At 40.3% G+C, this 23,941-nt stretch overlaps 1 protein-coding gene across 5 annotated transcripts in view; it reads right to left on the bottom strand.

The window, feature by feature from the left end:
- Positions 1-23,270, bottom strand: part of ARHGAP15 (Rho GTPase activating protein 15) — a 331,480-nt gene extending 308,210 nt beyond the window's left edge. Inside the window, exons 1-4 of one of the 5 annotated variants that reach the window (XM_041124393.1) lie at positions 23,042-23,171; positions 22,819-22,879; positions 12,003-12,063; positions 5,682-5,861 (exon numbers count right to left, since the gene is read on the bottom strand). In XM_041124393.1, coding sequence (XP_040980327.1) covers positions 5,682-5,846 — 165 coding nt within the window. In that variant the 5' untranslated portion in view covers positions 5,847-5,861; positions 12,003-12,063; positions 22,819-22,879; positions 23,042-23,171. The other 4 variants (XM_030018687.2, XM_030018685.2, XM_030018686.2 and 1 more) reach the window with 4 other exon arrangements.
- Between the last annotated feature and the right edge of the window lie 671 nt (positions 23,271-23,941).

The following is a 23,941-nucleotide window of genomic DNA, read 5'->3' as shown; positions in this document are numbered from 1 at the left end:
CAGCATGAGATAATGTAAGATTGAAAAAAAAAAAAAAAAAGAAAAAAAACCTGGAGGTTTTTGAACCTTTTTTCTACCCTTCTGTCACACTGAGTAAAAGTCAAAATCAGCAATTCCGACTCATATAATATCTCGTCTGAACTTCAGTTTGGTTTAACAAGGAAGCCAAACCAGTTACATTCACCACTCCCTTAATAGAGCTGAAATGAATTTATCCTCGCTTTTAAGAAGAAATAGGTGCTGGTTATTTCTTTTTTCTATGATCTCATTATGATGCTGCCTATCAAGCTACGCAGCCGAAATGGTACAGTGAAAATGTTTGGAGGAGAAATAAATGGGGAGTTTAACAATAAAATTAACTTCTTCCTTTTTAGCCAAGATTATTTCAGTTGAAGTGCTATAATACAAATATACAATAAAGAGTACCTTCTCACAGGGCATATATAAGAAAAAAAAGGGAAAAAATTACTCAGAAAAACAAAAGGCTCATTCTGAGCTGGAAAATACGCCTGCACACAAAATGTTGATCCTGAAAAAGGGTTGCGAGGCAACTTGCATTGCTCCATTGAGAAAAATTGCTCACTGAAGGTACACTGAACCCTAAAATACTCTAATGCATTCATATTCTACTTTCAGCCTCTAAGTCAAAGGAGTTTATGGTATGTAGGACATAGAGGAGCATATAGGGGCACATCTGGGAGCGGTGCCCAGCGCAGGCTGAGGGCCCCTGCCCCGGAGCCGGAGCAGCTCCTCAGGTGGGACCCGCACACGAAATGGCTGAAAATCTGGAGTCAAGGGCCGAACGAGTCAGTCTGCAGGCACGACACGCACCAGAGAGCAGATCTAGGTTTTCAAAGCACAAAACTAGTTCGAATACAGTAAGGGCACATATGACACACTCCATTTCTCATTTTTCCTGCACTAGGAAGGTGAACAACTAATGTTACTCAGCAGATTTTTTTTTTTTTTTTTTGGACAATATTCACGTTCAAGAAGTAAAACTGGACTGTGTTTATAGACTCACTGCTTTCCTACCTACCCTGAAATATTTGGAGCGAACAAGGTGTAAGCTTGCATTTATTAACAATTACCACACTTGTCATGGGAGGCTCATACCTTTTTCTTTATCTGTCCCAGTGCTATTCTATGATTTGTGTAACACCTTGAAGGGAACACAGCTATTTCCTTACACTGATAAAAGTAGATGCCTCTATAATGGACTAGTGTATGACGATAAAATTTGCAGAGAATAATGCCTGGGCAGTTACTATTAGAACACAATAAAGAGAATATTTTTCCACGCACCACCTCAAATGTATACAACTATGATAGAAGAAGGTTTTCTGCTTTTAGAAATATTTTGTCAAGATTTGTTTTTTCCTCCAGGAAAAAAGAAAACTGGGGAAAAAAAGAAGAATCCTCAAAAACTTTCCCTAAATAAACTATACTCTAAAAGAAGCTCTGATGATCTCTCAGAGATTGAAATAATCCATTTTCAGCTAAAACTACCCATAGCAATGAAACTGAAAATACTCTAAAAGAGGGCTGGAGCCTGTCTGGTAATTAACATTAAACAGATAACATATTTACGAGGAAGTCAAAATATTTTGGAAGCCGATAATCCTGTAAGCCTTAACATGGTATAAAAACAACAAATAAATGCAAAGTGTTACTGTTACACATGCCTGCCTGATCAATGGTTTTCACATATTGATCTATAAATGGAGTTGACAGTCTGTGTTGGCTGCACATTTTCCAAGCAGCTCTATTTTTGTACAAAACCAATACGGGCAATTACCTTTGTTTGAGATGCCAAGTCTTATCAATTCAATGTGATTTAGTGTCATTTTAATTAAATATCAGGATCTACTTCAGGACAATCTATACAAACAAAGCCTCAAACTTGACTATAAGCTTGATTTGAAGTAAACATGTACAAGCCCTGCAATTTCAAAATATGGCTCAAAAACTCTGCTAAACAGAAGGCTTATATTTTTAGCAATTTTATTTCTGTCTTTTTGGCTAGCCATAACTTTGGCAAGTGTTCTATGATCACAGGAGTAAGAAACAAAAGAAGATTGCTTCCCTTTTCCCTGATAATGTATTAGAGAGATAAATAAACCTACCAGCTTGTTTAACCTAATCAGAAAAAGCTCTAATACATTAACATTTTGGAATGTCTAAATAGGTTCTAATTCTTAATATAGACGCCAATAAAAAAAGACATTTCATTGTTTGAAGTTGTTCTGAATGAAGCAAAATGCACTTCCCTGGGGTTTAACAGATGAAAATAGCAAATATTCATTTACATTGCTAGTTCAGACACTAACATTAAGCAGAGAACGAGCCCTTGCTTACCACAGCCTGTGTCCAGCTTCGTGATTTGTGCTCTTTAAACTCTACATTAATATCAATTTCAACCTTTGCACAAAGCTCAAGCATTTCCATCAAAATAAATAACGTAAACCCCCAAGAATCTACATTTAGCTTTTGCATCGGTTAGCTTATGCGTTCCGCATTTGCATCTTCACTACTATAAAATGCACAAGTGCATATGGCCCTACCGATGTATGATGCATATCCTTCTTTGTCACACTATAGAAAATAATCTGTCCACCTTCATATGTATAGCCCCAGGTGTGCTGACGAGCATCACAGCAAATGCTTGAGAATACAACAAATCCCTCAGAGAAAATTATGTATTTTCTTCTCGATAAATCACCAGTCATCTTTCTAGTTTTGTGCCCGGTTTTTGCCCTTTATTGTCCAGAGTGTTCATTCTTTTTTTTCCATATATGTTTGAGAAATAAATATTTCTATTGATCGTTTAAAATGTGCCAAATGCTGATTGCCTTAATCCACTGAAGTCAGTAGGTTTTGCATAAGTTGAGTAAAAAGGATTTGACCCATTTATTAACAGAACGTAGAGTATGGTGCACATGCCAAATATGGGTGGCAAAAAAGTAATATGGAGTCCCCTATTAGCTATTTCTAGTTTTTAAAGAGAAAAATATCTCTGATGATACGACAAAAATAGTCAGTCAATGTAAATTAGGAAATAAGCATAATCAGTGGATACCTGACAGATTATATGCATCACCCAAACAGAGGCAGACTGTTGAAAACAGAAAGTTTCCAGATATAGAAAAATCAGGATAAATCCTTTTTATCTTCTAGCACAAAATAATTGGCTGTGCTTAACATACTGGTAATACATGTCTTTTAGCAGGGATCCGTGTGCTTTTAAATGCAAAAGTGAAGACTGTGCGTATAAGTGCACTGGAAAAGAGCGTCACAAATTTTAAAACAAGATTACTAAATGTGTATATATATACACACACACGTATGTGTGTGTGTGTGTGTATCAGTTGGACCCTGCTTTTTCAAGACACTTGGACAGACAGAGACTACTCTCCTCCATTACTTTCCCCAAAATCCTTCGCGAGTCACATGCACAGATTCAGATACATCAGTATGCAATTGATAAACGCAATTGATATTTCGCTGGTCTTTTAGCTTGAATCTCATCGCATTTAAAACACGTATTTGAAAATGTTTGGATCCTCAGGAATTTTGCTTTTAGTTTGGGCGTTAGCAAACAACTTTAAGAGGCTTATTTAAGTAAATACGCCAAAACACTTTCAGTCTGTCAATATCTAGTCAGAAAATTCTGCATGGCAAAAAGAGATGAAAAGAATTGAAATAGAAAGGAAATTAGTAGCATGGCAAGCTTTCAATCTATTATGTCGGAGCCAAGTTTGCTTGGTAAAATGACATATACTCAGTAAAATTCCGCTTTTATATAATTAGCTACTAAACAAATGTAACACAAAGCAACTTTTCAGCTCTCAGCCAATGAACATATATTGTACCTGCTATGGTTATTGGAATGCAGCAGTGAATATTTATGTCTAATTTAACTTTTTAGAGCCCTTACTCTGTAACAGTCCAGCATACTATCCCCAAAACTAAAGTTATGTAACAAGGTAATATCAACAATGAGAAACTGCATGATAAAATCCTGCCCAAAAGTGAAAAATGCTAATTTTGTCTCATTTAGCAGCTGGATACAGAAATGCTCATTAGTTTTAAGAGGGTTAATCCTTTTAACTTTTGCATATTGATATGCCAATTATGCCTAATTGTACAAGAGGCATCAGTCAAGGTAATAGTGCATAAACACATGAAAGTTATTAAGTACATCCCAACATGTAATAAAGTAGGTGTTAATTGGTAGCTGAGTTCTGCAGGCTATTGAGGTGGATAATTCATTGAGAGATGGATCACTTGTAATTTCTCTACATAATTCCTTTTGCAGTCTCATGCTGTGATGTTTTCATGCTTGTCAAAAACAACTGCAGCCTAGTGCCTTTTGTTAAACACAGCCAATAAAATATGTTAGGCATCATTAAATATACTTAACTTTTAAACTTTTTCAAAGGTACAGTTCTTCCTGATAATACATTATAGTATTCCCAGTAAATTACCATAAGCATCGTTTCAGGTTTGTAATGGAGGAACAGTTCACGTCAGATAAAAAGGAAGAAACATGTACAGTGTGTCTGAGGCAAACAATATCGTTTAAACGGAAGGTAAATGAGTATTCTATCAGCTGCTAAGATCCAAACAGATTTTTTTCTCCAGAATTATGAGGTGAAATGAGTTAAGCCATACCAGAGAAATTAATGATTAAAATACTGTATTTCTAAATTAATATACTGTATTTCTAAATAAGCCTGAATTTTGAGTTTGAACTTTGAGTTAAAAGGGAAGAAAATACAGCTGTTATTGTAGGCTTCCTCCATTTAATAACTTTGTTAGAAAGCTGAATATTTCATAGGAATCCATTACATCAACAAAACAAAAAATTAATGGTTGGCATGGTTGTGAGAAGTGACTGAGACCTGGGACTCTGTCCCCAGCTAACAGAGTTTTCTCCCTCATTTGCATTCTCTGAGAATAAAATGGATCTGGAGTCCAAAAAGTGGCTAACATTGCATAAATAATTTTGTAACATCATATGGCCTCAGCTGCAAGTTGCCACCATTATGGAAGAAAATTAACCAGGGGAGACTCATACCAATCAGTTTGTTTAGTATCTCAGAAGGAGTACAGGGGCAGGGATGCAACTGGCAATAGAGTTCATCACTAACTATTTAATTTTAAAGAAAAAATGGCAATGGATAAAAAATGACTCAACTCTTTCAACTCTGTAAACTATTAAAATAATAACTTCCGTGTCTGACTTTTTACAATTCATTCATTCTTACAGCAAGACCCATTTTTGTTATGGACAAAGTTGCTTTTTATTTACAGAGTTGTAATTTCCATTTCTTTTCTTTTGTCAGCTTTTAAAGTTTGCCTTTTGAGAAATTGTGACCTATATCATCTGATACCGTAAGTGTTATTCTCTACAGCAGCTGTACTTAAGTACTCTAACACTTGAGAGTTGAAATGCTGAGTAGATGCTATGATCACGGCCACCAAAGCCAAATTCTGTCTTTCATTGAAGGAAAATTGTTATTTTAATGCCTAGCCTTACTCCTAAAAATGTATTAGTGCCCTTAAATCCCTCCTTGCAAGGGCTGATCGTGAAACCAGTATCTTAACCCCACTTAAGATAATTTTGTAGTTTTTAAAAAATTGGAAGACTCAGAAAATATTAGGAGCATTTTACTTACAGGCTCAGCAACTTTCATGTTCTCAGACAGAATCATAGATTTGCTTTGGCTCAGTCTATCGTGGTGACTGTTGGCATTTTTGATCCTCATTTGAACAGCTCCCGTACTGTGGTGGGAAGGATTAGGCTTTTCAGAGGCCGTATCAGAAGTTGTAGACCTTTCCATGGTTACTGGGTTGACCTGAAGAACATAAAATAAGAGCATTAATCTAGGGACCCTTCATACAAAAATGTATCAATGCCAGTTATATGTCACTGTAGTCAGGAGAAGAAGCTGAGTTATCTTGCTGGCAAGATCTTGATCATCTTTGAACACCAGGATAACTATCAGCTGTGTCAGCCTGTAGTTTTATTATTGTCCTTATCACTCACACATCCAAACTGCCTTGGAAGAGTTAGTTTATGTAAAAGATTATCCTTATCTCAAAAGCCATTCTCCTCTATGGTGTAATCTCCCTGCAAGCCTCTGTCACGTCCAGCTGGCAGCCACTACACTTTGTCTTTGGCCCTGCTCACGCTACACATTTTAAATCTTGCAAAGGAAAACGACATGCTGTGAAGCCAATTAACATATCTTACCTCCACACTTCAATACATGCATGTTACAAGTGCATTACAGGACCACGCTGCAACCCTGCTAGTGTCCTAAACGTAAACCCTGGTCTAATAAAATTAATTTTTACAGTTCTACCAATGTCACAGATGGGATTTTTATTTCTCTGTTCATTTTTTAAATTTTTAAATGAAGAAATGGCTGAACACTTCAGCTCTCAAGCCCTTAGAGGGACCCAGGGTAACTTGTACAGAATGATTACCTTCTCTAGCAGTGCTGCTGTTCAACCTCCTCTCTCGGTGTTAGTGCAACTCAGCAAACTCCGTTCTAGTTATTCAAATTCCCAAAATATTTTTCATCAGCAAGAGTTGCTTTATAATTCCTGTACAAAACATCAGGACAGCGATGCACAACACTTGCTCTATTTTCCTTCCCCCTAGTTCAGTGTGGCACTATCTTACGTAAATCGTGGGTGAAGTAATATGGTAAGAGTCGCAAGAAAACTTGCTATTTATATTGCTATGTAACCATATGAGAAAATGTGTAAGGAAGAGATACTATATAAGCTGGAATTGCTGGTTTCCCAACTATGGAGCCAGGGAAATGGAAATCCATTTAAGTGCAGTTACAATATAAACTGTTGAAAATCATCATTTTTCAAATGGGCTTAAAAAGCACAACTTTTTGTAGCGACATCTCCCCAACCTCTGAAGACTCTAAAAGATGGAATTCCCTGATTTCAAGAAAGTCCTCTTCTAGGAAGGTATCAGAGCAGAGGAAGATATGGTACTGGTGTGAGGGTGGCAGAGAGAGATGAGGAGTGCTATTGCACGTCTCTGGGAGGACCACAGCCGTTGTGCTGGTGGAAGGACACAGCTCTCATAGCTTCACCCTCTCCTGGACCTGACAAATCAATTCCTTACAGGAAACTGTTTTAGATGTAGAGGACACCTAGAGATGGGTGCCCAGGACCATGTCCAGAGGGCTTCTGAATATCTTCAGAGGGATTTAAACTCATACAGGCAGAGATACGGCAACATGAGGAAACAGAGCACTCTTGAAGAGAGAAATGAGAAGAAGAAAGTGCTTCAATATTAGCCATTACTCACTCAACATTATGTATGTGCCATGAGAGAAACACTAACTTTAATAAAAGCAACAGAAAAGCTTATGCTCATTGGCTGTTTCCTGCATTGAATTAGTTACTCGAGGATCACTACAGAAGTTGAACCCCAGAAAGAGAGGAGAAAAATTTGGCTAAAGCTGTTTCCTGCTACTCAGGAGTATGCGTATCTATTTCTGCTGCAGAGCTGGTACACGACACTGGGGAAAACTCTTTCTGTGGACCTTTGGTAGACGGCACTGTGTGTTCTCCCTCCCTGAGACACTTCTCACCACCCTTCGGAGCAGTCACCGCTAAACCCATGTCCCAGGGACACTTTGCCATTTTGGCAATAAGGTCTGCAGCAGCTCTAAGTAGGAAATGATTTTTTCCTCCTTCTAAACTTGGAGAGTCAAACCATTTTGTATTTCGTGTTGGTATCAAATCAAAATTGCTTCTCAACAGATTTTCAGTAGGCTCCAGGCTGGAGAGCTGATCAGACTCGAGAGACGAGAGCAACACTGGCTCTGTCACCGATCCAATGTTTGGCTGGAGCACATCTCTCAGATTTTCTTCTGAAATCTCCCACCTATAAAACTCTGACATATCTCTTCTCAGGAGCATTATGAGTTTAATTAGGTAGGCTCTGTCTGGTGTTGTCAGTACATGGTGTGCTATAAAAAAGTTTAATAGTACGACAAAGTCATGCCCTGGATCTCAAGTAGGAACACAATCAGTAAATGACAGGTCTGCAAAGACTTCTGAAAACGTTTATTCTAATCTCGTTGAATCTTAGTTAATTTTCCCCCCAAAAGGAACTAATTCACACACATCAGAGCATTACAACAGACTTTCTGAGGCACTAAAATTACAGGAACCACCACAAAAGAAAAGAAAAAACCCCAAACCTCAACATTTCCACCACCAGATTTAATTGTCTTAGTGTAGAGCATGGTGAGATCCTGCAGAATATGAAGGAGACCTTGCAGAATATGTAGGAAAGGTACAAGTTACAAAAGTTGCTCCCTTCTTAGGATTTCCAGGTAGAAATCCTTTGCTGTCCCAACTCTATTAAGACTCCTGACAGCGTTATCGGCCCTGCGTGCCAGTAGATGGCACCCTGAATATGAGCTCCACAAACCCAACGGCCTTGCATTCACATTTGCAAGAAGAATTTGGTGGTACTTACACTCTGCCCTCTTTTTTTTTTATTATTATTATTTCTTTTCAACTTTAAAAAAAAATAATAGAGGGGAAGACAGTCAGGAAACAGATAAAATATTAACAGAAAATAGAAAAAGGATCCTACCTGATGCTTTTATGCTATGGTGCTTCTAAACTGTTATTAGAGGCATCAGGGCCAAGTTTGGGCCGGTTTTGCAGGGGAATTCGTTTCACGTACTTTGGAAGGCAGAGCTGCCAAGCCCTGTGCAACTGCTTGTGAGGCACTCCATGTTCATTATATAATTAGCTAATTTGCCTTTTGGCAAATAGTTAGCATCTGGATATAAATTTTAGTTTTGAAACCTCCTACGGTTGATTTGCTGGAGAAAGGCATTAAACAAAGACAGACTTTACCCCCCTCCCCTCCCTGTTGTTTATAGGGTTCCTGGAGCAAAGGGGCAGCGTAACTTTAAGGCATTCACCTAAGAGAAAGGGGACAGGGGAACACACCAAAAATCCTTTTGGAAGTACCATTTTCAGGGCACTGCGGAACAGAAGCAGCAGATTGGATAAGGGTGGGAAAAAGTCAGGGAGCAGTAGAGGTACCAGAGAAATCCTTGACATGAGGTTGGATGGGTGATACAGGAAGGGAAAACTGATTCATAGAGTGGGGAAAAAAAGATTACACTGCATGTGAGAAAGGAGAACTTTAATTGCTGGAGACGCGGGTAGATCAGCTTACTTACGGGGCAAGAAACACCACTGAGCTGAAGGCAGAAAATCGCCTTTCTGGCCGGGACAGCAAAACCAGTTCAGTCCTACACACACAGCTATTTTTGGAGATAACTTCAGGAGTTGAAAAGCCCTTACTGAGGGAAGAAGGGGTTCATACTTTTAATTAAATTATCGGCCTCAGTGTGTCAACGCTTTCAGTTGCTTTTCCCTTGAATTGGTCCATGTGTTTGGGATGCTCGGAGTGGAGACAAGCCTGCTCCAGCTAGGAGCACGGCATCCCTGCAGCGGATCAGGTTGAGCTGAAGCCAGAGTTCAGACACCAACTACAGGTGCGAGGTGGCTGCTAAATAGTCAAATGACATTTTACACGTCTGGCAGATCAATGGTTAAGATCCTAAAACCCCGATTTCTAAATGTACATTTGACTTACTTTCAAACATGTGATATGGAAGTCATGAGTATTGCAGAGGTGAAAAATGGAAAGGTTATTGCAATGCAAATCTGTACACACAGTAAAGCCATCCCATTTCTGAGAATCGGGCCCAGGTTAAAAGAGTAACACAGCAAATTGCACAGATCAGATCTTGGGCTTCCTCACAAAGTGCTGGGTCTTGGCAAAACTATTTTCAAGAACATTTTTTTTTATAACATTTTAACATTTTGTAACATTTAAAAACTCTTTTCACAAAATCTTGATGTTTGATAACAGTGAAAATATTTAAATAAGTTCTAATTTTCCTTTAATGGGAAAAAATACTTTTCTGCCCTTTCTCTTTGAAAAGAGACAGGAGACGATAAAGGAAACGAAGTAACAGTGTTAACTTCCCAATGGAAAAAAAAAAAACAAACAAACAAACAAAAAAAACCCCCTTCCTTTTGCTATTTATAATTTCCATGAAAAAAGGAAAAATATGCTTTTTATCTTTTAGCAAAAATTAAGAAAGTGAATCGTTCCTCTCGCTGCCCTTCCTATGTCTTTGGTAGCTTAATTATGGTTCTGTCACACAGTAACAACCAGTAAGTATTCCTCTCCTACAGCAGCTCATGGAGGTAGAGGAAGTTTCATATTGCATTTATCAGGTTTTTAATCCATTTTGGCATGTTGTTTTGTGCAGAAATTGATCATATAATGAGCAGACTGACCAGTATTACCCAAGAACTTTATTTCATGAGTTTGGGTAGAGTATCGATAAAGTTAGTATATAGGTTTTCTGCAAAGCAAAGCAAAGCAAAGCAAAGAGTTAGTTCTTCAAGAAAAAAAGAGGATAGCAGTATTTCTAAATTTTGGCTTGAGCTATGCCTGTGTTTCCTACAGCTATGTACAGTGAAAGACAGAATGCAAACGTTCATTCATTAGCAACTTGTACCAAGTAGTTGTAACAAGCCCTTTTATCCAAGAAAGGAAAAAAATCTACCCATGATTAATATAATTTGTTACATTTGTTATTCAGGATTATGAGATTGAAAATGTTGTATATATTTTTCAGTATTTTTCAAAATAAGCTTTCGATATCTTCCAACTTTGCTCCTTATGACATATGCACCACTGTCACGTCAGAATCATAATGCACACAAAAGTGCTCAACGTAGTAACATGAAAACACTGCAAAGTTAAAGTGCTTCTTGTTACATTCGCTAATTCCAGTCTTCTGCTGAAGAGCATACTGTACATGAAGAGCATGCATTGAAACCAAATGCAACAATATTACAGAAGAATAAAAATCACACTAGGTTCACCATTACACTAGACCTGTGAGCCTGAAAAACCATAAAAATGGAAGAGGAAGTAATGAAAAAGGAAGCTAATGCCACACATGTGGTGAGTCAGAGCATTCTTGTAAAGGAGAAAACATATTGCTGTGTCTGTGAAAAGTGTTTAAAATCAACACACCTACGTAAACATTTCTGCTGTTGGGTTTTGCTCTTAGCCTTTGCTACACTGTTTGTTATCTCTGCTGAAGTACAGCTCAGGGGCAGTCAGTGCTTAAACACACAACTGATGGATATAAAGGGGGACAGATGAAAAAACTATAGGTAAAGAGAGGGGATAACAAGTAAACTGCCGCATGGATTTTTTCAATTATTCTTATCTGCACTCTGCCGTGTCTTTATTTTTTTTTCAACCATCCCCACCAGGCTGCTCTCACAGCTAACACGTCACACATCCGCGCCCAGGGCACGGACACAAACAGCAAAGGCTGCTGAGGGATATGGTGTCCTGGGCTGCTGCCCAGAAGTGTCCTGAAGCCAGTTTATCTGAGTACTAGAAAAACAGAGAAATCCATTGTAATGAAAATACAAAGCAGATGTAACATTCCTATGCCTTTTCCTTTGCAGAAAGATGTCATCCAGCCTAGAATAATTTGTACTTAGGAAGTAGCATTAATTTCAACCATCAGTCATATCTCTAGTCAAAGCAGGAGATCAGGAATGACGCTACATCACCATTGCCTCAGTCTTTACTCCAGTTTTATCTTTTTATATCAGATAGATAAAAAAACAGAATTCCTTGCCGAGTTCAGTCTGCCGTAAAATGTTAAATGTCCTAAACTCAACAGCACAGTTTCCCTTATCAACAAAAACTGCAGTCTCATCAGCAAACATCAGTGAGTTACTTGATACTTCCTAAGTCCTACAAAAGCCACGCTCAGCAGCATTAATTATCACACGCCCTTTTAATTTTTCTACCTGTTGCAGCCATATTAGACTTCGGTGGTGTCCCTCTGAACAGACAACACACTGAGCAAGGATCACGGAGGTCATCTTACCTCCTGTGTCTAAAGGCTGGCTTTTTAGTCACTCTTTTCTAGTCCAGCATTTGAGGACTTTCTGCAGATAAAACCAGAAATGACCCACTGAATTTTTCAGGCAACTCTAATTTACATGTACAGTTACCCATGCCTCTCCTGTGGTCAAAGAGAAGGGTAAAAAATCTCTTCTGTTTTGTTTGTAGCAATATCTCCCTGCCCAGCATTTCTCTGTTACATGTATGGAATACGCTGCTCAGCCCATTATTTACAATTTTATTTATGCTCTGAGGTATATAATCCAATCTCTATGAAGGCCACACATAAAGGCAAATTTCTTGATGCAGCTTGGCCCAAATCATAGCAGACTTCCTAGGTTGTAGCCCAATACAAGAAGTAAAGCATTTTCAAGCATCGTTGTTAAACAACTCTTAGGCTGTTTAGAATCTTTTATCCTTAAGATTTTAACTTGACCCTTGATATGATGACCATTTCAACCTTTACGGTTTATTCTCTTATGTTAAGAGAGGGTTATATTTTACAGTAACATTTGGATAATAACTACATAAGTCTCATGATAGAAATCTCATGTACCAGCTTAATATCCAGTAGGAACAAAGTGCGTTATCATTTAAAGCAATTTCTTCCTAGTTTGTGCAATACAGGACATGCGGTTCCAGACAGGTCGTAAAGGCCTGATCCTGCTCTCAGGTTCACAGTGAACCCACTGAAGTTCACGGAATTACAGCAAAGCAAAAGTAATGGAAATACACTTTATAACAAGCTGCAGGAGGGAAGACTTGCACCATTGTACAGCAGTAACTATGTTTAATTTTGGGCCTAAGAACATACTCTAAGGTTGTTCTGATGACTGAGTTCCTAAGAATTAAAGTGTTAAAATGCAGTACTTCATTTCTCATTCCTGATAGTTACTACATATATAAGGAATATGTGATTCTCTACTTACAGTACGTCACAGATCCGCATGGGTGTGGAGTCTGCACCGCACAGTAACTTACAGCCTGTTACAGTTTGATGCTTCAGTGATTTCCTGCCCATTGACTGCAGCGCTAAAAATAGGAGTGGCTTTCTGCTATGAAGATTGTAGGGGCTTTTTTTCTATTTTTTCAACTAGTAATAGCACCTTACACAATAAAAAAATTAAAAGGATAAAATAAAATAATAGAAGGCTGATGGTGAGTCCCACTTTCTAGCAGATGGCAGCAAAATGTCTTAAACCAAATATACAGTCTCAGTGGAAATATTATTAGTCTTTACAAACTGTTGCTCAATTTCTCTCAAGGATCTGATGATGAGAGACACGAAGACAGAAAATCTGAATAGCTGTGCAATGGCTGTCAGTGAGGATTTAAGCATGGAGCTAAGGTCCTCCTTTGTGTCATTCTGAAATTTTGTAGATGATTGCTTAGTGAAGAAGGTTGCCCAGAGAGGCTGTGGCTGCCCCATCTCTGGCAGTGTTCAAGGCCAGGCTGGATGGGGCTTTGAGCAACCTGGTCTAGTGGAAGGTGTCCCTGCCCAGGGCAGGGGGGTTGCAACTAGATGATCTTTAAGGTCCCTGCCAACCCAAACCATTCTGTGATTCTATGATAGCTGAAAGCCCCAGGGTCTGTTTCTTGCTACACATAGACCTTTAAAAATAGCTGGATCAGATGACAAAGGAAAACAGGGATTTGGAAAAGCTACTTGTACCCTATACGGCAGAGATGTGCTGTCTCTGGAAATGCTTTCCTGTCTAGATAGAAACGGCATGAGAGTTAGAAAGAGAAGAGAATGGGAGACAGTTACTATTCCAAAGTTGTGCAGATACAATGACAAACTCTTCACATCCATATTTAATGACTACAAATCCAGTTCTACAGATCTAACTCTAATTCTGTAATCCTCAATGACCTGCTATCTACAGGACTTCCCTGCACAAATAAAAGCTTGCTAGGAAATATCGCTAGGATATTATTAGAAACAACAAAACCACGTGCAATAGGGTAAAAGAGCTTCTTCAAGTCAGCAAGTGACTGCATATGGTCATGTCTTTTCTTGCATCACTTACGTTTCTTGATTATATTACATGTGAAGGTCTCTGGAAAGGTAACAGTTGTTTCAAAAGTTCATCTGTCCCAATATATCATATGGGATAGCATAATGGAGTCTATTTTCACCACTCCTGTGTCAATTTAATATCTCAGTTTCAAGTGGAACTTGAAGCTAAAAGTATCCTTTGTGTACAGTTTGGCCTGCATATGTTCTGGGAACAGTCGTCCATAGTAGAAATTCAGTTGAATATGTAAAAGAACATGCCTGGGAAAAATTGCTACTTCTAGGTCTTCCTGCTGGCAGCGCATTTCATTTCTTTCTGGAGTGCATCTGATCCGCAACACCTGCCTCCATTTTCCATGCTGTGCAAGCTAGACTACAATCTTTCAAATGATGAATATTGGTCGCATGTACACAGTATTAAAAAACCAAACTTGAATATAATCTGATACGTAACATTTCTAATGAACCCTATGACATTGAACAGCCAAATGAGTATAGTTTAGACATTATACCAACGGCAGCAAATAGTTTACAGCATCATAAAAGTTCATAACAATTTACTTGATTTAACACCAAAAAGGACCTGAGAAGTACTAGAGAGGAATGCTTGGTTACTCCTGACCTGCCCTCACCTAACACACGAGGAAAAGATAATTTCCTTCTACCTCTTTCCTTTCTGCTGTACATTTATATACCGCAGGTAAGTACAGAGTAGAGTCATGGCTTTCCAACCACCGCAAGTAAGACTGACCAGCTCTGAACTCATTTTACACCTGCATATGATGCTTGTCACACGGTAACTTTTTAGTTTAAAGCTGTCTAATTCTGAATAAAAAAAATCCAATGTTTTCTCTAGGAAGATCACATAAGAATCACAAATTTTCTCCGGTGCTTGAAAGAAATCTGTTCCTATAGCCTAAATGTTCAGAAAAGTGTTGTTACTTTTAATGTTGCCAGATCTGAAGTGATGAGATACTATGGGAAAGGTTATTCTTGCAGTATTTACAGATACAAGCAGAAGCAGAAGTGACAGAAATTTCAAAGTAAGACTGCTTGAAATACTTCCAGCTCAATTTTGCAGAACTTCTCCTCACAGAGATTCGGATATTCATCCAAACTTTCCATGCTTACCTGAACTAGACATGTGGTGAGGGTAATTTTGGAACAGCCCAAACTCTGTAGAGAAGTAGAAGAGTTGGTACCGCAAGACAAACTGATGTATTAGAAAAATATTTTTTAAATGCCTGAAAGCTTGCTACAAATAGCCAAAGAAACAAACTTCCTATAAGTTCTAAATTTCAGAGCTTTGCCAACAGAAATTTCAGTTTCAGTTTGACAGCGGCTATATAAACAAGCTGTCACAAGGTCAGCTCGGGTAGGACATTACAGCACATTTGTGACCTGCACCACATTTATGTACAGGCACATGCTCCAGTGGTCGATCCACGGTGGAGGAAGCACCTCACATTCATCACTGAGTAACACTATACACAAGTTTTATCCCACTCTACCTCTAACTCAGTTAGGCACTACCGAACACTTGGAGCAGTTGCAAGTCATGCCTCAGTTTGCCTCCTGGTCCTTAGTTCCTACAGCAGCAGCATCCCCTTCCCTAGAAAAAAAAGCCTTCCTGAGCTCTGTTAAGCCTTTGGTGAAGCAGTGGGAGTTGCTTTAACCTCTTAGAGTGCCTTAGAGTCCCTCAACTTAGTAGTCTAAGCATGCATTTGCAGTGTCTTAATCCATTTTGCAGTTCTGCGTATCCACCATCCTACAGAAGACATGTCTGTCAAACTGAGATGCTGAGATTATTGAATAGGAAAGGCTTTACAGCTTCTTAGACTTTAAAAACAAATTAAAAAATAAAGTAAACTCATAATAAAACTATTTCTTTTTTTATTATTATTTAAAACTTACAATAAAACTATTTCTGACACTGCCTGCCTCAATAGTGTCTACAAGAAAAGGTTTGCCCCTTATTCGGACAGCAAGACTCGCTCCCTCCCACTCGCCAGGATAACGTTCGATTCCCCGTGCTGTGCACATGAAACGGTCCCTCCTACCCTCTCTCAATCTTCCTCCATACATATCTGCAGCAGTTTTTGCGCTGTGATCCTGCAGCTGCTCCCTTACTTCTTCTCACTGCTCCCACTTCCCATCTGAGGGGGGAAAAAAAAAGCTCCAGACACTTTTAATCTGTTCCCACACTCCATCTCCACTTTCCTTTGCAGAGCTCCTGGTGCTGCTCTTGTAAGAGACGCTGCTGTGAAACGCAGCAGAGCCGGCACCTACAATTTTAGGAGAAAACTTTCAAGCTACAGCAGGAACTAGAAGGGGAAATTCTTTGCGGCTTGCATCGAGCAAGCCCCTCTTCTGCATTTCACGGGGCCCCCGGTTTGCTTTCTGCACCAGCCGCCTCTGCCGTGGCCCAGAGCGGAGCATAAGGCGGCAGGAGCACCTGCCCCACCGCGCTGCTCCTCAGCACCACGTGGCAAAGCAGGGAGAGGACCAAGGCATTTGTTTTATGTGACAGTATCCGATATCACATCCTGTAGCTAAGATGTCTGCTTTCAGCAAAAGGGAAATACCAATGGCATTGTGGTGTCAAAACTATCATTTCTTTGATTGTGCAAGAAGTTTGAGCATAGGCTCTGCCAATTATTGCTAAATTTTTACTGCAAATGTACGTTGTTCTGGGAGGGACCAATGAAAACTTTATTTCACTAAGGTGGTTCAAAATGACTCCAGAAACCTTGTATGAATGCTTTCTGCGGGCCAGGAGACCAGAGCCCACCTGCACCACTAGTCCCACCACAGATGTGCTGCACTTGGTAGAAGCAGTCAGAGTCAGCAGCAACGACAGCAGGAGTGCGGCGGTGCCAGATCTGCGTGTGAACACCAGCAGTCATAGTGAGAAGAGTGGCAGCCATTCATCTGCCCCCAACATTGCTAAGAGCAAAAATACTGAACGAGTATTACATTTTCTGTTGGCTGTGGGCTCATTAGGTAACGTGGTAACATGCAGAGCTGATGGACTCCTCAAAACCGTTGTTGGCTGAAATTGCTGCACCCAGCTCAAGTGAGCCTTTGCAGTCCTACGTACCTGCGTTAAAATGTCCTTACAGTGCATCAACCTTATTCCCTAAACATCTGTATCTTGATGCATGATACAAGTCTGGTAAGAAATCTCTGCGTTTAACATTTTTCGTTCTTTTATTTTATACAATTTTTGCTCCTCATCTTGATAGAGTCCCTCTCTTCACTTACTTGCACTCTCGGGAAGATTTCATAAAAAGACCCAAACTTTAGATGAAAATTAAAACTAGAAAAGACGTTTTCCAATTAAAATCTCTGTGTAGCAATTCTGAAGGTCTCGGGTCTGTACGACTGCATACTGCTCAATCCAGAGCCGGTGCTAGACTGTCTAGAGGAAAGTCAAAAACGGATTGAAGAGACCAGTTTCTCTAAGCCTCTGCTAAGACTGGGGGCACTTCTTGCCTTTGCCAGGGCCTGGGATTAATGAACAAGGAGGAACCGACATGCTTTTACTTGGGCTGTTTCCTCTTCCTTTGCCACTCCAAGAAGAGTGGGTGGATTAATGTCACCTCCTAGTCCAAAAATCATCACAAGAATTTGATTACTTATTACTACCGGTTACTATATTTTGCTCTTTTTGCTAATAAAGTAACTAAGCATGCAGTGTACTGTTGATAATAGAAACAATAATCTTTCTAGATCAAACCACAGCACTACTCAGCCCAAAGCACAGAAGGCAGCACGTGTCAGAGCAGCTCGGCCAGTTGGAAAGTCTGACGTAACACCTTCCTAGTGGAAAACATTGATTCATTTGTAGCAAAGCTATTCACTAGAAATGCATTTTGTTTGAGACAGCCCAGGGAGGCTTCTGCTGGTGTTTGCTGTGGGTGTCCATGTCGTTACCGTGAGGCTCTCCTGCAACATGTGTGTGGTTTTGGCTCTGGCCGACATCCCCATGTGGGCTGGGGATGCCCCAACCAGTGGGACCCCGCTGCCAGTGTTGGGTCCATTGCCCCACCGGGGACCACTCATCTCCTCCAACTCCGCTGTCCCAAGCAGACGTCTGGCCGGTCCAGCAGCAGGTGCCTCCTGAACCACGGCTGCAGCGGAGGCACCAGAAACTCCGAGATTATCCCAACACCCAACAGGCTGGCGACAGCCCCACCAGCCATGGAGGTGACTCTCCTGGAGACAGAACTCCAGAGCTTCAACCGTCTTCACAAAACTATGTGTCATTTCCCTCCTCACCCACAAAGGAAAGGAGTTTAGTAACATCCTGAGCAGAAGACAAACAAGTACAGGTGCTAAGCACTGTGCCTTGCCCGGGAGGAACTTCCGTATGTGCTTCAGATAGGCGCTCCGGTATCTGATTCAGCACCAAATACAGTGGTGGCTTGGCTCAGGGTGTGGCAGGAAAAGAAATAAGAAACAGGGCAAGGACATATTTAAAGCACATCTCTTCGGCTCTAAGCCACATGCACTTCTGTTTTTTCTTCCCCCTTGCCTCCCCTTCCCCTCTTATCAAGTTGCAGTTGTGCTGAAAACTGATGGATGTCTTGGAGAAGGAATCAAAAGTCACTTTAAGTTCATTTGTTCAAGGACTGTGCCTGTTTAGTATATCAGGCACAGGCTTTGGAAGAAATATTCATGAAAAACCACAGTACAAACCCACAATAACCGGCTTAACTACAAGTGAATGATTTAATACCTGACAATCTCAAATGGCAGGAAGTGAGGAAGTGTTATATTGTGTCTTAAACAACCTTAAACCACTAACCGTAGCAATATCAAACTTGCTTAGTTAATTTATTGAAGAAATGCTTCAGTAGGTATCTGTGCACTGTCTGAGTGAGTATTTTACTGTGTAACGTGCACATACCCCCAGAAGTTTAGAAGCTAATTTGGAGAATAGCGGTATCTGTTTAACCCTCTGATAGCTTTCCTACTTAATTCCCAAACCAGTTCTTTTTCATGCTAAGTAAGGTGAATGAAAATACAGAGAAATGAAGAGAAAAAGGCCAAAATTTCCAAGCATGGATGAATTTGGGGTTCTTAGTTTCTGGCAAACAGGACTCACTTTTACACGTCAGACCTCAACACTTCCAGGTGACTTCGGCGTGAGCCAATAATGCACTGAAAATCTGCGCCGGCATGACCTGGCTGCATCCGCAGACCGAGCTCTAGCATGAGTTAGCTTTGCCCCATGGTCAGTTTGTAACATCTAAGTATCCACGCCCAGAAAATTAATGCCTGCTTTTCTCATTCAGACAGCCTTCTTAAAAAAAATATCCAGTAGCATTTCTTTTTCTCCTATTTCAGCCAGCCTGGAAGTTTGCACTCCAAGGTGCTTCAAGTTGTAATAAAGATGATGGGTCCACTGATTCTGTGATAAGAGGTCTCACTCTTAAAATGAAAATAGATCTGCATTGAGGAAGTTCCTGTGCAAATGAGGAGCTAACTGTTTTGTAGTAAGTCTCCAAAACAACCTTTTTATAGTATTTCTCAAAGCAGGGAAGACTGACAGAGGCATGTCCAGTGCGTGAAGGCACAATCTTAACATCCAGCACGGCAATGAAACAACCACCTCTGTCCTTCAGATGTCAATAAGAGAGTTGTCAGTGAAATTAAGATTCATTGAGACTGCTGGTTGAAGCAGACCAAACTTATGAGAAGGTTTCAAAAGCAGGTAACACCAATGCCTTCTGACCTAGAGCAAGCTCACAGGTTCCCAAATGCACACCCAGCAGGGAATTGTGCTGCTGTGAGCAAGCTGAAGGCAGCAGGGCCTTCAGCCTACTCTGAGACTAAAAGGACATTACAGCAATTAGTTCGATGGTGACAAAAGCTGTTGCAAGTCACCACAGGATGGAAAAAGAGACAGTTTTGTGCAGGTTGTGTAACCAGCTAAAGAAATCTGCTGTTGTGCTCCGAATAAACCTTGAATTATCATGGAAGATACATGGTCAAAAGCTGGGCCAAAATTTTATCCCATCTGTTTTTTTCAGGACTAATCCTATCAACAAGTGAACCCAGGAAAACAATCAAAGCATCTTCATATAGATGGTATCCACCAGTACCAGCTTCTGTCTTTTCAGCACTAAGAAATATGTTTGATGCATCCATGTGGAAGTCTTAGGAGAAAAGTGAAATATAGAGACTTTAGCTAGAGCTCAAGTGATGCTTTGTTTTGTCTTTAAAAGAGATGAGCCCAAACAACACCTGTACAGGACTAAGATACATTCTGCACAACTGCCACGTTTCAGGTTTCTAATTAAGGACACACCTAAGCACTAACAGACTTCTCCAATGTCGAGAGGAAGTTTTTAGAAGCATGCAGGTTTTAACAATGCATTAAATGCTTAGCGACTCACACTGATTGAGCTGACACGGCACAGAAGCATCTCAAAAAAAAAAAAAAAAGTCCAGAAAATAAGCAAGCATCAGAATTACATGTTGTGAGCCTTCAAAAAATTCAGAAGACGCTGCTTATAACCCACTAAGCCCCATGTGACTTAGTAGAAACAGGCCATAATACAGCAGTTCCCACTGCTAAAAGTCTGTGGGACGGCTTAGCAGAGAACCAAGCTGAAGTCTCTGAGCAGCGCAGCAAAAGCCATCCTCACTACAGCACTAGAGATCACAGTGGGCACTCCATCCCACTGTGTGGGATAATACTTTTTAGATCCTGGCCTGAAGCTCGTCACTGTAAAGAAGTAATAACTTCTGGGAGCAGAAACAGATAGAGAAATCCAAACCAGAGCTGTGTACAACAGTTTCAATGAAGCTAGCTCCACACCAGGGAGGTTGTGGTGGGGTGCCACCCAAATATCGGGAGAAGAATCGAAATGTGTCTCTGTCACCGTTTTAGTTTCTGGTTCCTGCTTCACTCCAGGTGGGGAGGAACATGCCCGAGACCACGGTCTGATACAGATCTCTCCTTTGGTGTCCTGGCAATCCCAGCCCCCGTGAGAGGGGCTACCGAGGGGGCCACACGCTCGTGCTTGGTCGGAAGAAGATGGAATATCTCTTCCAAGCTAGGGTATCTCTTGTATCAAAGCAAAAGGAAGTTTCTACAACAAATGCTGCCAAAAAGGCGAGGGTTTTTTTGTAATTCAATAATAGTGTACAGCAGGAGCTTTAAAATATAGAGTGCTTCAGCTGTTCACTCTATTTGGAAAAGAAAATGAACAAATGTATGTTACAGATGTAATTGGATTGAGAGGTAAAGTGAACAAGAGATGCTGCTTTTAAATGAATTTCCTTTGGACACAAAGAGGTAAGTTGCAGGGAAGGGAGAAAATAAAGAAAAATAACTCAGAATTCAAACTACTTTACCAAATCTCACAGCTCTGTGGAAAATGCATTTCAAATGATGCTAAGACATTGCAGCAGTAACATAAAAACCACTACAAACACAGCCCAGGAAGAGAACATGTTTTTTTTATACAATTTCCCTGTCTGTGCTGATTTGTGTATGCAGGCGGGACAGCTTTTTTTCTCAAAAAAGTACAGAAAATTTGAAATGTAATCTTATAACACTATGCTAAAATCTGTCTCCACTTAGTATGCACGATTTCAAAATGAGCTTCAAGCCACGTGTGCTATCTTTCAACTCTGACCCATATTTCCAAAAGAAAACCAAGTTGCTTCTTACGATAAGGCTATCAGTTACAAACATGAGTACATGTCACAAAGTTTGCAGCAAACTACAAGTTACCAGGAAAACAAATCTTCACCGTACAACAAATCTCGTTAGTTCTGGCTCTGCTTTATGTGGCCCATAATCAAAGCATTATATTGTGTTATTTGAACATCCTCCTAAATTACTATTTCCTTGTAAGGCTCTGAAGACCAGAAAGCAGTGTTTGCCCTCTGATGGCAATGCAAAGTGATTTTTTTCTGATAGAAAGCTTCAAGTGAGATGGGGACTCAGGACAGACAACCTTTTTCTGGCCAACTCCGAAGCAGAGGAGGAATTAACCTGGATCTAAACAGCCTCATGCAGGAAACATGCTACCGGGATATCTCCATTGAACAGCTCCACGAGGAACAGCATTGAGAGTGCCCATAGACAAACCAAGGATGTTTTTTGTACAATGTCCTTTTTGCCTCCCTGTATCCTATTCCTATTGGCACCACTGATGAATAATAGAGCCGTACCAAACTTTTGGATACTGAGCAGGGCAAGAGATCCCTCTATTGATGTCTTCAGTCTCTAGCAATACTATCTATTGACTAGATAGCTACACTTACCATTCTACTAACTTTTACAGTACCCACTGCTCTAATCACCTCCCTCGTGGTCACCAGCAGGGAAGCCAGTTAATCAAACAGTGCTACACTGCACCCGGCAAAGGCAAATGCTGGGAGAATTGATCTAATCTCATTTCCCAGCCAGTGCCACTACCCTTTTCTGCCTTTTGGGGACAACTGGTTAGTACTAGCAGGGATATGAGAAGTGATAAATGGTTTGGGATACCAGAGTGGGTCTGATACAGTTGCCTCTTGCATAGGATGCAACAGATTTACTAGATCCTGAAGGCAAATTTTGCCTTTAAAACATCATTTCATATCGGTACCCTCTACGTTTTTGCTCATTGCTTTCAAATTCACAAATGCCAATAGAAACAATTGTGTAATTAACATAATCCTTATTGAATGCAAACAAAATACACACAGTTATGATTATTTTAAAATCTTTAGCAACAGGTTTCCTAAACTGCGTTAAGATGAATTTAAGGTTCCTTACCTACAGCCTCACAGACGTCGTCATCTCATCTCAAACTGCCATCAACCAGCAACAGTTTTAACTATTTCAAAAAACGGAAAACATCTAGGTCACATGTCTATAGACAGCATTTAGGTTAATCTCCCACAGCTCATAAAGATAGAAAGTAAGCAGGAAAAAAAAGTAAAATAAAACCACTTCCTGCAACAGCAGAAGCTAACCATGTCCCCAGTGAGCAACTTACACCCAGGTTTAGTGCAAAACTCTTCCGGATTGGATAAAGAACAAAACTTTAAAGTATGAAAGCAGGTCCTCTCTTAAAATTGCAACAAACAGGGAGGGTTAGTTTTTGCAGGAGGTAAACATGAGGTTTAAAAGGAAATGCTGAAAGGAATTATGATTCTAAGCCTCAAGACAACTTCCCTTTTCTTACCTTCAGTGAAACCCTTTGAGTACTGAAATAAATCGCTTGCAACAAATCTGCTTTGCTGTTTTGAAATGTAGCTTTAGTAAACATGACACTTACCATACTGTTGCTTTAGATTTACAAAATAGCAAATTCTAGCCAATCAGAGAGATTGCTACTAAGAAAAAAAAAAAAAAAAAAAAGCCTTGTACTATTGCCTGGTGAAGGTCGCCCAGACAAACACTTCTGTTTCTTTGATTTTCTGTTTTAACACTTCTCCATGAAGCAGCTCCTGGAGAAGTAGAGGCACACACAGCCGCTGCCGCGCTTCACTTCCCCCAGCACCTCACACCGTACCGGTCCCTCTCAGGCAGGGTCAACCCAGAGAAGCAGCAGATTCAGACGTAGCTCTGGACCTTTGGGACTCTTGAAAAGCCCCTTCATTGCAGACACCTTCACCAGCGTCTTCCCCTGTGGCCTTTTTTTCAGCAAGGAGCGATAGTATCTTTCCAATATTTCTAGCTCGACTTACAAAATGAGGGTTCACTTCCCCGGTGCAGCGGGGGTTCCCTTGCAGGGCAGGGTGGTTGGGCTGCGTGTACGAGGACCATCCCAGTGCCGGTCAGGCTGCAGAGCCCTCTGTTGATGCTTTGGCAGAATAGGGGGATTTTTTTTGGTTGTCTCCCACAATAAAAAAAAAGAGCTGCCCTATGACCTAAGAAGATCAAGGCCATCCTA

Source organism: Aquila chrysaetos, chromosome 6, assembly GCF_900496995.4.
Source record: "Aquila chrysaetos chrysaetos chromosome 6, bAquChr1.4, whole genome shotgun sequence".
In the NCBI taxonomy this organism is placed as follows: Eukaryota; Metazoa; Chordata; class Aves; order Accipitriformes; family Accipitridae; genus Aquila; species Aquila chrysaetos.
This window is presented reverse-complemented; position numbering and strand designations above follow the sequence as displayed.